Here is a 12,789-nt window from a genome sequence, read left to right as displayed (position 1 = left end):
ATATCAGACCAGGGACTTTTAAGCCAGTGTTTACTGACCTAAGCACTATGGTGAGCATTCACTTTGCACGGATTATCTCACTGAGTCTTCACTGCAACGCTTGTGGGGGTAATTGCTATTATTACTCCCATTTCTTAGAACTAGACACTGAGTCTTAGAGAAGAGAAGCCCGGTAACTTGCTCAGGGTTCCACACAGCAAGTACTGACAGGGTCAGCATTTGAACCCAATTCTGTCTGCTAACAGAACCAGAGGTTCAAGTCCTGGTATGCTGCCTCCTCACTGGAGGGAGTCCTTGTGGAAACTGTTGCCACCCTCTGCCTTAATGAGCTTCATTGGCTGAAGAAATTACGGTTCAGTGTATGGATCACTGACCTGAGAAACCAGGGTGCAGTGGAGTTGATCTTTTGTATAAGTCAAAAATAACTACTGAAAATGCTTTAAAATCCTCCTTTACATATGATACATGTGACTTCAGTTTGACACTGAGATACACAAGATAATTGAAACCTTTTGGGGGGAAATTCTTACCTAGCAGAAAGAATTGGCCACACTCTTTGAATTACTTCCCTTCCACCCTTCTTCTGTTTCCCAGTGTATGTTGAACTCCTGTCAATTTTCTGCTTGTGGGATGCCATCATTTTCTGTGTACCTAGGCTGCCACTACAGATAGCTTATTACACTTGTACAAATATGGGCCACGGTTTTCTCTCGACTGAGTAGGTTGGGCTAGGTGACATTCTGTGATTGTTTCAGGCAGAGGGTGGAAGCACAAACTCCAGCATTCTCTGGTTGGGCAAGTCACGTGGCAAGGCTGCAGTGAAGCTCAGTTCTGTCAGTTGATGCCATGAGGAATGTGGGCCCAGGAGAGCACATTATCCAATAATTATTTTACGAAATAGGAGAAATTTAAATTCTTTCCTAATTTATTAAAGTGTTGCTAAAAAAACTGGAATGTTTTAAAAAGTTACATACCTGCCAAATAAAAACACCTCTGGGAGTGGCTGTAATCCCCACCTGCAAATCCTGTTCTTGCTGGCGGGCCTATGGAAGAGGGGCCTATGGTAGACCACATGGGGAGACTTTGTGTTCCACCTCCTCCCCAATCCCGACATCTCACAGTGAATGGGGAGAAACTGCGATTCTCCTCTCATTTGGTTCTCCTCTCACTGGTAGTGCTGGTCTGGTACCTATGGGAGTGGCAGTTCTGAGCCACCATGAGAAGCCGATACTACAGTGAAGAAACGAAGAAATTCACTTGTGCAAGTCAAAGATGTGAACCTCAAAACAATAGTAACTGTCAGGTTTAAGCCTTAAAAGTCTTAAATAGTCTAAACACTATTATCACATCGGAGTGCTATTTATGATTAAGTGTATATTTATAGTCAAACTCTCTGAACCTTAGCTTTCTCATTTTAAAACATGTTGAACTGGGCTCAAAAGTTCTTGCTATAAATATCAGTTCAACTTTCATGTTACATTTGAATTGTGTTAATGGTAACAAACACAATTAACTTACAAGTAAGCCCAGAGTACTCTGGCTTCTCCCCTCAAGGCATCCAGATTCCATAGAAATTTGAACTTGGAAATTACATAAATATGAGAGAGAGAAGGGTGTGTGTGTGTGTGTGTGTGTGTGTGTTTCTGCATGCAAATATATCTATAGATAGAGTTTTGTTGAAATAAGGATTTAGTCTAGAAGCTGTTGTGATAGGATATGTCATCAATATTAGGTGGCTGAAAAATGCATTTGTTGTTGCTGTTGTTGTTTTTAAGAGACAGGGGCTTGCTTTGTTGCCCAGGCTGTAGCGCCATGGCATGATCATAGCTCACTGCTGCCTTGAATTCTTGGGCTCAGTTGATCCTCCCACCTCAGCCTCTCGAGTATCTGGGACTACTCGCATGCCACCATGCCTGGCTAATTTTTAAATTCTTTTTTATAGGGATGGGGGTCTTGCTGTGTTGCTCAGGCTGGTCTCCAACTCCCAGCCTGAAGTGATACTCCTTCTTGGAGCTCCCACAATGTTGGGATTACAGGTGTGAGCCACTACACCTGGCCAGGAATGTGTTTTCTAGTTGAGGAAAATGGGCCTCAGAGAGGTTGAATGACTCTCCAGGGTCATAAGCTAGTTAATATCAGAGTTGGCGCCAATCCTAGTATTAGTGTGTCTTGCTACCATAACTGTCATTGCCCCATTGTGTTCTCACCTCCAAATCAGAGAACTGATACGCTGTAAGACTCATCTCTAATTTTATTTCATTTTCCTATGCATCCTATTCAAGCTACATTTGTTCTCTTGGTATTAATGTAGGCTGTTGATCAGGTGATGTGAAGAATATTTTCAGAATAATGTTCTATTTTTTCTTTTCAATTTATACATGTGACATCGAATTGCAGTCAGTTTACAACTAACTATACAAGTTAAGAAGCTGGAAAGCATGCAAAAGAAAAAACCACTGGTTTATAATTTTCTTTGGTCTTTACTTTTAATTCTGGAAAGTGATTCTAATCTCAGACAGTCTTTTAGTTGTAATAAAGACTACTAGGTAGCATTGTTTTTTTTCCCCCCTTAAATTTCCTCTCTCAGAACCCCTTTGTTCATTTGTCAGCTCAGTTTTAAAATAAGAACTATCAGTGTGAACTTTGATCCACATTAAGCTACATTTACACAAAAGCATAAATCACAGTATCTGGGGTTTGGGGCTGTTAAATGCTTTTCTTTCCTGGGCTCTGTGATCAAGAATGCAGAACAATAAAAAGCGTGGAGCAAAAGAAGTTTTATGGCAGCTTTGAGAGCAGGAAATTAAGTTTTTTTAACATGCAGATGGGTGAAAGGCTGTTCTGTTGCATCTTGGATCACTCAGGCAAGTGAACGTCAGTTTATCATTTTAGTGAAATGCAAACTGTAGAAATAGTTCCTACAGTCATATGAACAAGGAGCCCACACAGATGACTGCTTCAGCTGTTTAACTAGGAGCACACTTCCTCATATGACTCTTGAAATACACTCTTTTTGTTTTGTTTCTTTTCAAAAAAAAAAAAACCCAAAACCCAACAAAGACTATATACTATTACGCCTGCAGCCAAGTGGCTACAAAAGATAACTTACAGTGGATAACTGGGAATCTATGAACAGCAGAATAAGATAACATTTTACCAGAATGATCTTCGATGCGCCCTTTTTACATATAGGATTTGTTAGCCCAACTGATAATACATGCAAGGTGTCATCCCTTAAATGTAGGCCGTTTCTATGTGCAACACGAAGACATAGGTAATCTGGAGTCTTGGTACAAATGGGCTTTGTGTGTGGCATTTTCACAACCAATAATCAGGGTCAAAGCTATCTGTAGCAGTCCTAGCAGTTGTTACAATGGGCCAAATGAATGTACTGTTTAGTACATGCATAGCCTTTGGTTTCATTATGGCCAGACTTTTAAACTTTTTGTGATGAAGAACTCTTTTGCTGCTCTCCTGGGGATAGCGGTGCAAAGGGGATGCCATTGCAACACAAGATCTTGTAGTTGGCTGCAATTTACATTTCCTGTATTTAGAGAGGTGGTGACTGAGCCTTAATCAAGCTCATTAGGGATCTTTACCAGTTTAACCACAGAAGAATTTGTGCATTGGAAAAACTCAAGTTATGTTGATGTTGGGCACATGCATTTATCTCCCCCCTTATATGAATTCTGCTAAACTTTGCAATAGAATGCTTAATTAGGAGTTGATGCTTAATACATGCTAACAATATCCAGTTTTTGTGTTTCGGTGTAGATTGTAAAGTTTATATATTTATATATTCAGCAAAGCTAATATATTTTAGTAGTGATTTAATTCATTATGGTTTATAAAGTTCTTTGAAAACAATTTTATTTCATCTCTTATACTTAAATTTTTAGTGTTTACTGGAGTTTCTCCTTTGGAAACTGTTATAATTTTTAAAGTGAGATTTCATTACATGTGAGAAGTAGCCTTAGTTTTGCAAAACATGTTTCATTCACGTCTGCTGAGGCTAACGGTTGTCCAATGATGAATTTAGAAGGAGAAGGACACTGAAGGCCTGCTTATGATTCAGGGAGCTAGCGCTCTCATGTTTAGCTTATTTGGCATGAAAAAACAAAATGCTCATTTCTATTCTACTTTATATTTTGGCACCATTAAAACACTCAAAGCATATTATAATTGCAAATGGAATTTGGAATGGTGATATATTCTAGAAGTGATATAAGCAAATTGCATTAAAAGGAATTCACGGAATGCAGCACTACTGCAGTAAGCCTGTCTGTCTTTCAGGTTGACCCCCTGTTTACAGTGCCAGCGCCACCACCGCCGATTTCCAGCAGTCTCACGCCTCAGATTCTACCCTCCTACTTTTCCCCATCTTCATCCAATATTGCAGCACCGGTTGAACAGCTTTTGGTTCGGACTCGTTCTGTGGGTGTCAATACATGTGAAGTTGGAGTAGTGACAGAGCCAGAGTGTCTTGGGCCCTGTGAACCTGGGACCAGTGTGAATTTGGAAGGGATCGTGTGGCATGAAACAGAAGAAGGTAAATACAATTTATTTTTATATATTTCCCCATGCCCTCTTCCCCATGATGTATTTATGTCCACCTGTGAGGAGAATTTGTTTTTCGGTATTCAGAGAGGAATGGAAAGTGTTTTTTATTTCCGCTCTCTGGATTTGTGTTGGAAGTAAGAACTGTGTTTGTCTTCTTGTGCATGGCTGCTTTTAAATTGCAATGAGTCGGGTGTTTCTAAAAGTGATTCTCCTCTTTAAGTGCTAACGTGGAAGGACTGTGAGAAGCGGGTGAGGGTTTACTCTTCCCCTAAAAGGTATTGTGGAAATTAGGAAGGGAGATAGATCTCAAGTTTATTTCTTAGGGTGCCAACCAATGTGTCTGTCTTGACATGGTTGTTTTTGTGTTGTAGAGGCTTATATTTACTTTCTGAATTGAGCCAAGGTTCTTGCACATAGTGAGGATCATTGTCATGATGTGGCTGTGGCCAGCTGGCGCTCAGAAGTAATGAGGCCAGGGCCAAAGACTTAAGCCCTAGTAAGCCGGTCACTTCTCTTCTATGGCCAGAGACGTAAAACCTTTTCTGTTCCTTAACTCGGCAAGCCATTTGGCAAATGCCATCCATTAGCCACAAGAGAAACAAGGTTCAAAGGAAATGGATCAGGATTAATCTATCATTGCTACTGGAATATAAATCAGAGCATATGCCATGCTGATAGTGGATCCAAATCATGGTTGACCATGTCTCATAGCACATGACCACCAGGTATGAAGTGTTTCATATGGCCAGTGTCACTAACAAGCCAACCAATAATTGAAAACTAACTACCAAGAAGAACTGTAGTGCTCCATTGGGGAGTGAGTAGAGTAGAAGAGATAAGGAAGAAGCATGCTCCAGGGTGCTTCAGAGTGGACCAGGGAACAAAGAAAAATGAAGGGGTGGGGGAACTTTTTTTCTCTGTAAGTTAGATCAGTCAAAGATAAGGGAGATGACAGTTGTTGATATCATGGTCATTTGCCAGAGGAGTAAGGGCAGGATGAGGGTAACAAGAAGGGTCTGAGACTCACAATTATTCATCAGATTCCTCTGAATCAAGGGAGAAAAATTGAGGGCCGAAACTCAAAGGGAGAAGGTGAAATGTATTCAAAAGTGGCTGAGTGGATGGGGAATATTGAGGGTAATTGCTGGGCAAGAAGTAGTTGAGAAAAAATAGTTAAGGATAGTGACAAACTGGGAAATGAAAGAAGAAGATAAAAATAAATGAAAATCAGATGACAAGTGTTGAGTATAATTCTTAAAAGGTAGAAAACAGCTCAAGCTGTTTCAAGGTAGAAAACAAAGGCTGTTAGAGAACTCTGAATTCTACATATTACATTAAATATACTCTTGTACGATATGTTTCGTAATTAAATAAAAATATTTGTAGATAGCACTGGTAAGTATAAATAAAGACAATACACAAGAAAGAATCAGAGAAAAGGACCGAAAGTAGCTATGGTCAGCTTTTGTTTGCTCAGAGGGAAGTGATTAAAATTTACTTTTTTGGCTTTAGAAATTTTTGAGTTTTGGGTCTCTTCTTTCATTTTGTACTTTTAATTTGGGTTTTTCAGATATTCTGGGAAGCCATTTGAAACTATACTGTGGAACCACATTGGGAGGAACTGATGTAGGAGGAGCCAGAATTTGTCTCATCTTGCTTGTCTGTTCAGCCACCCTCCAGTACAAGGGGTCCCATGTGGGGAGCAAGCTTCTATCATGTTATTCTCTTGGGTTGTGCAGTTTGCCTTCCCTTAGATTTTCTCTAAAGGAAATGGTGGATAAGGCTTTCAGACTGACACTCGGTGTGAAAAGTATAAAAAAGTATTCAAGATCTTAATAAGGTCACAGTGAATTTGTTTAGGTGCACATTTTCAGGAACAGAAAAATATTTGGAAAGTGTAAGGGTAATTTCCCTAAACTTGAACATCAGATTTTTTTGTACTTGGATAATTTACTCATTAGCGTGAAATGCTGTCTTCCCATTTCTTAGCTATGACTTAGCACTCCCATCAGTTTATTGCTTGTCATGATTTTATTTATTCAAGTGCGGAGTAGGACTAAGTCCCTGCAGTGTGACCTCACTGGGTGGTAGATGTTGTAAAATTAGCCACAAACTTTCTGGAACAGCTGTAAAGCTTGGGTTATTTTTCACTTTGCTTAGAAGTCTGCTTAGTTTTGACTTTTAACCTTAGCCTCTTCTCAAAGATAAGATTATTTAGGAAAAAAATCTGGGTTTAAAAACTATAGCAGTACATAAGTTGGTGTGGAATTCTGGGCATATGCTTAAAGAGCTGTAAGATATTATTACTGTTGTTATTATTTGATAGTGATATACATAAAGCCTCACCAGTTCCACTCTGTCCTCTGAAAAACTGGTCTCCTGAGTCCAGCTGCTTTTATACGTGCTCTGTTCCATCCATTTCTGTGGATATCTTTGTACATTCGTACAGCGGACTGATAGCTTTAGAAGGTTTTCAGGCTGTTGGCAGCCCCCGCCTTCTCTTTACTGCCTCACATTTTCCAGGATTTGGAATGTGTGGATGTTTACTGTGGTGACAAGAAGGAGCTGGAGCTGTTAATAGAGTTATTCTTGCTGAATAAACTAAACTTCTGACCTCCAAAGAATTTAAGAACTCGTCTTAGTAAAGGCCTGGGTCATAAGATGTATGTTTAATGTGCAACCATTTGCAAGAGCGTTCCATTTGCATTTTTCTCACTATAGTGTGTTTAAAGCTCTTGTACCAATTTAAAAATTAAACCCACTTGACCATTAATTTTTTCCTTTTGGGAGAAACAAAGAGAGACACAGAACAAACACATGGGGAGCCAGTTATTTGGCAGAGCTGAAAGAGAGGGATTCCAGGAGAAGGGGAGGGGAGAGTAAGCTACAATAGTTTTGTAGTGTGAGGTTTCACTAACAAAGAGCTTCAAGTTGAGCATTTATAAAACTGTCAGGTGCCTTTGACTAATGTCCTGTAGATGGAGTTGAATAAAACCCCGTCCCTGGTATTTTCACTTGGAGAGTATTGTGTAACTGGTAGTGTTTTCCACAAACCTAATTTGTTACGTGTGTTCATATGTCTGTGAAGGTCATATATGTGTGTGTGTTTTAAGATCCTAGAATTTTAAGAGTTCATGTCTGCACTCTTTGGGGGGAATATTGAATATTACTGTGATTTATTTGGATGGTTGGGAATCGCAAGACTGGACTAGGAGGATCCCCATTCAATACTTAATCGTTTCTTGTGTTTGGAGTTTCTCATTAGAGGAGGATTCTTTTAGTCAGTCTTTCCCCTAGTGTTACTGCCAGTACATGAAGTACTGGTTGTCTAAGAACCAAGTTGTGCTCAGGAATAAAGTGTTACTAGTGAAGTTCCCTCTGGAAAAAATTAATGGGTTTCAGATCATGCCTAATAGGAGAGAAAAACTATTACTGCATTTGGATGTTTGGTAATTCTACTCTCATCTTTTTTCTTTAAGGTAAATGCATAGGACCAATGATGTATGGTACAAAATTACTCACAGATGTTGGAAAGAATTTCCTTAGCATTTATTCCTGCCATTTGGGACACACATGCCTCTGTATAGTCATTTGTTTGAAGCTCTTTAAAAAAAATAACAAAACAAACCAGAAAAAACATGGTGTATATAGCAATATGTGTAAATACATATGTGCTGAACTTGGCTTTTTAGCCTTTATGAATGTGTTTCCTTTTGATTTTTATTGAATCATGTTTCTTGTTGGCTTTTTTTTTTTTTTTTTTTTGGCCTTACCTGAGAACATACTTGGTTTAGCTGCATCTGTCGCCGTTATTCCGACCGTTATTTACTACTGCTCTGCCACTCTATCATTCACAACGCTTTCACTTTCTTACTGGTTAAGTAAAGCCATGAAGAAAAGAAAGTGAGAGAAAGAAAAGTGGTACTTGCCAAAGACGATTCTCAGTGCTGTGCCTTTGAATCACCTTGGGAGCTTTTAAAACCCACTGATGCCCAGGCACCACCCCAGGCATTTGTTTAGTCTGAGTTGGCATTTTGGTCTGGTTTGGTATTGGTGTTTTGTCAAAGCTCCCTAGGTGATTCTAATGTGCAAACAAGGTTGAGAACCACTGTCTCATGGCAAAGAGTTGATGTCTTAGCCCTTTGCAAGTTCCTTGACCTTTTCTCTGTAAGGAAGACACATGTATTATTGCTTCACTTTCCCAGGTATAAAATGGACATAGGGACACCCGTCCTGCTTACCTCACAGAGCAGATAGTGTCTATCAAGATGCTATGGCAGGTGAGCAGCGTTGTTTAATCACTGTGCTGATGAGGAAGAGGGTCTGGCTTTGCTCCTCAACATGAATTCTCAGAGGATTTAAGAGGCTTAACAAACAACTGGTAGTACCACTCTTCCTAATTTATTGATATGGAAAGAGTGGACCCTACTGTTGATTTCTCAAGTGAGTCCAACGCAATACTTCTATTTCTGTGTGGCCTCTGCTGAATTAATTTTTAGATGACTCAGAACCCCATAGTATTAAGGAAAGTTGTTAATGTAGCAAATATAGAATGTGCTCAGAGAATCAAGAGTTTTTGGGGGGCAATGAAAATACAAAGGGCAACTTATGATAGTGACTATCATTTTAATGAGAAGACTCAGCACCTGGTGTGAGAGGATGAATGCTTGTTTGTATGAGGACCTTCTTCACCTGATGCATTTTTCAAGGAAGGAAACTGATTTTGGGAATCAATGTTTTCAGGGTAGTTAATTGGAGAAAGAAATGATTCTCTCTCTCTCTTTTTTTCCTTTTTTTTTTTCTTGAGACGGAGTTTCGCTCTTGTTGCCCAGGCTGGAGTGCAGTGGCATGATCTTTGCCCACTGCAACCTCCACCTCCCTGGTTCAAGCAATTCTCCTGCCTCAGCCTCCTGAGTAGCTGGGATTACAGGCATGCGCCACCACACCTCGATAATTTTTGTATTTTTAGTAGAGACGGGGTTTCTCCATGTTGGTCAGGCTGGTCTCGAACTCCTGACCTCAGGTGATCCACCCGCCTTGGCCTCCCAAAGTGCTGGGATTACAGGCGTGAGCCACCCCGCCCGGCCGAAATGATTCTCTTTTAAATCACCAGAGATGTTCTAAAATTCTTCTGCTTCTCCTATATCTCCAAAGTCATAAAGATGATAGTATTTAAATGTGCAATGTAGGAGGAGGTTCAAGCTAATTCTTTTTTTTTTTTTTTTGAGACAGGGTCTCAGTTCATCGCTCAGGCTGGAGTGCGGTTGTTGTGATCATGGCTCACTATAGCCTTGATCTCCTGGGCTCAGGTGGTCCTCCCACCTCAGCCTCCCGAATAGCTGGGACCACAGGTGCATACCACCACACCTAGCTCATTTTTTTTTTGTATTTTTTGTAGACACGAGGTTTTGCCATGTTGCCCACGCTAGTCTCGAATCCCTGGGCTCAAGCAATCCACCTGCCTTGGCCTCCCAAAGTGCTGGGATTATAGTGAGGTATCTCACTCAGCCTCAAGCTAATTAATTAAAAGGCAAATGATCCTATGTAATGGAAAATGAATCTGTGGTATTGTTATTCTCATTCTGCAGTATTTACTTGCCAATCTTACTACTGAAAATAGAACTTTTCTTTTGAAATTCTGATTAATTTGAGGCGAGATTAAACATTAATCCAGGCTTACTTTGTATTTTCAGTAACAGCATGGAGTTGGTACAGTACTTTACGGAGTGAAATATTATTTATTGAGGTATATCATAGTGACTTTATCAATTCAACTTTGACTCTCAAGAGGAATAAGATGTCTGTATTTCGTTACCCCTATCCAAGTCAGTGGCGATTATAACAGTGCGGTAATGGGGAACTTGAGATGTCTAGTGGGCATGCTTCTTATGACTCCTGCGCTAAATGGAGATAAATCAGCCCCCAATATGTGAGTTGGGCAGGTGAGCATGGTTGTTTAATTACCATGCTAATGAGAAAAAGGGCCAAGTGGTGAGCCTCAACATGAACTCTACAGAAGTTCTGAGGGGCTGGAAGAACTACTAGTTAGTGCCACTCTGTATTGGCTGTGAACTTCTCCCTCGGCTTCCTGGGCCATCTTGCCGTGGAAGTTGTCAGTGAAAGTGTGGATGGTTCCCGTCATTCTGAGCAAACTGTCGCAAGGATAGAAAACCAAACACCGCATGTTCTCACTCATAGGTGGGAATTGAACAATGAGGACACTTGGACACAGGATGGGGAACATCACACACCCAGGCCTGCCATGGGGTGGGGGAGGGGGGATGGATAGCATTAGGAGATATACCTAATGTAAATGACGAGTTAATGAGTGCAGCACGCCAACATGGCACGTGTATACATATGTAACAAACTGGCAGGTTGTGCACATGTACCCTAGAACTTAAAATATAATAATAAAAAAAGAAGGTGTGGATGGTTCCTTGAGGTTCGTCACCATTGTCAACAGAGCAGCACAGGGTAGCAGTGCACTTCTGAAGTACACAAGTGCTACCCACTTTCACTTTCACATGGAAAAGGCAACCCAAATAGTGAATCAAATCTGTATATTTACTGGACCATATACCATCTTAGTTACCTCTATTCTGAGTACATTGATGAAAAAAAATTTTTTTAGTAAAAATAAAATTGAATTAAGGATACATAATAAACAACAAAACTCATCAGGGTATTTTCATTTTAAGATTAATGAGGGCGGGGCGCAGTGGCTCAAGCCTGTAATACCAGCAATTTGGGAGGCCGAGGCGGGCGGAACAGGAGGTCAGGAGATAGAGACCATCCTGGCTAACACGGTGAAACCTCATCTCTACTAAAAATAGAAAAAAAAAAAAAAAAAATTAGCCGAGCGTGGTGGCGGGCGCCTGTAGTCCCAGCTACTCAGGAGGCTGAGGCAGGAGAATGGCGTGAACCCGGGAGGCGGAGCTTGCAGTGAGCTGAGATCGCGCCACTGCACTCTAGCCTGGGCAACACAGCGAGACTCTCTCTCTCAAAAAAAAAAAAAAAAAAAAGATTAATGAAATCTTACCAGCTTCACAGAAAAATACAGAAGGTAAAAAAAAAAAAGGAAGACAGGTCTTCACATAGGCGTACAATAGACAGTCAACAAAGGCGTACTGAATGGAGAGAAAGGAAGGAATTGTCCAGGGTTTTGTGCCATTTTCCTGGATTTGCTTTACTCTTGGACCTACTTGTTTTAGGCTTTCCTGATGAGGGAAGGCAGCCAAATTTGGATATGATGAGTGATTGTGTATTTTGTTGGAAAGCAACAACATAGACCGTCACTTTAACTCTTGTCAATGTGAAAAATAAGCTGCTGTTGAGTAGGATTCAGTTTAATGTTTTTAGATCAAATATTTGTTTTTTGGTGTCATTTGTGTATATATTTTCGTGGTGACATTAGGTGCTAAGTAATGAACCAATAGGTTTAAAATTCACTGTGTAAAGACATTGTTACCTCTTTTTTTGTGTGTTGGTTGATATTGTAGCCAGGTTTATTCTTATATGTGAATATATAATGGAAAACTTTAAAACTTTTTTTCTTAGGACTTAGTTATAGTAAAAGATGTAAGCGCTATCTTGTAATATTTGTGTGTATATGTGGTATTGTTCTGCTTTTTAATCTTCTTCCTGTAAAGAAGGAATTAGTAAGAAAATCTTGAGTGTCTTAATATTATAGTGACTGAGCTGAAGATGTATTTTCTAATTACAAAATGGAGATGGTCTCATTGGCTGCAAAGAATAGCTTGTAATCATAGGTAAGCATTTGATTAAAGTATTCCACTGACATTTTAAAAGTAAGTTCTCACAGCAGCTTTATTGAGATATAATTCACATAACTTAAAATCTACGCACTTAAGGTGTATAATTCAGTGTTTTTTCCTGTGTGTATTCAGAGGTGTACCACCATCACCGCAATTCATTTCAGAACATTTTTTATCACCCTAGAGGAAACCCTGTAACCCTCAACAGTCATGACCACTTACTCCAATCCCCCCATTTTGTTGACTTTTACATCATTGTCCTTGATTCTTTCTTGTTTTTATGTGTAAACATGTATGTTTTGTAGACAATAGAAGGGACTAGCTTGTTGAGTACTTACTTTGTGCCAGGCATTGTGCTAGGCATGCTTGTCAGGTCATGATTTCCTTTAATCCTCAGAAAAAAAGCCAAAATAAGCCCACTGTCGTTATCTACATTTTAATAAAGGAGATT

The 12,789-nt window shown here is 39.9% G+C and overlaps 1 protein-coding gene across 3 annotated transcripts in view; it reads left to right on the top strand.

The window, feature by feature from the left end:
- ZNF608 (zinc finger protein 608) overlaps positions 1–12,789 on the top strand; it is a 112,148-nt gene that overhangs the window by 43,569 nt on the left and 55,790 nt on the right. For all 3 annotated transcript variants that reach the window (XM_008952041.5, XM_003826688.5, XM_008952039.4), the window contains one exon: positions 4,294–4,549. In XM_008952041.5, the coding sequence (XP_008950289.1) occupies positions 4,294–4,549 (256 nt within the window). The remainder of the gene's footprint in view (positions 1–4,293; positions 4,550–12,789) is intronic.

This window comes from Pan paniscus, chromosome 4 (genome assembly GCF_029289425.2).
Source record: "Pan paniscus chromosome 4, NHGRI_mPanPan1-v2.0_pri, whole genome shotgun sequence".
NCBI lineage: Eukaryota > Metazoa > Chordata > Mammalia > Primates > Hominidae > Pan > Pan paniscus.
Note: the sequence above shows the minus strand (reverse complement) of the source record. Positions and strands in the feature narration are given on the sequence as shown.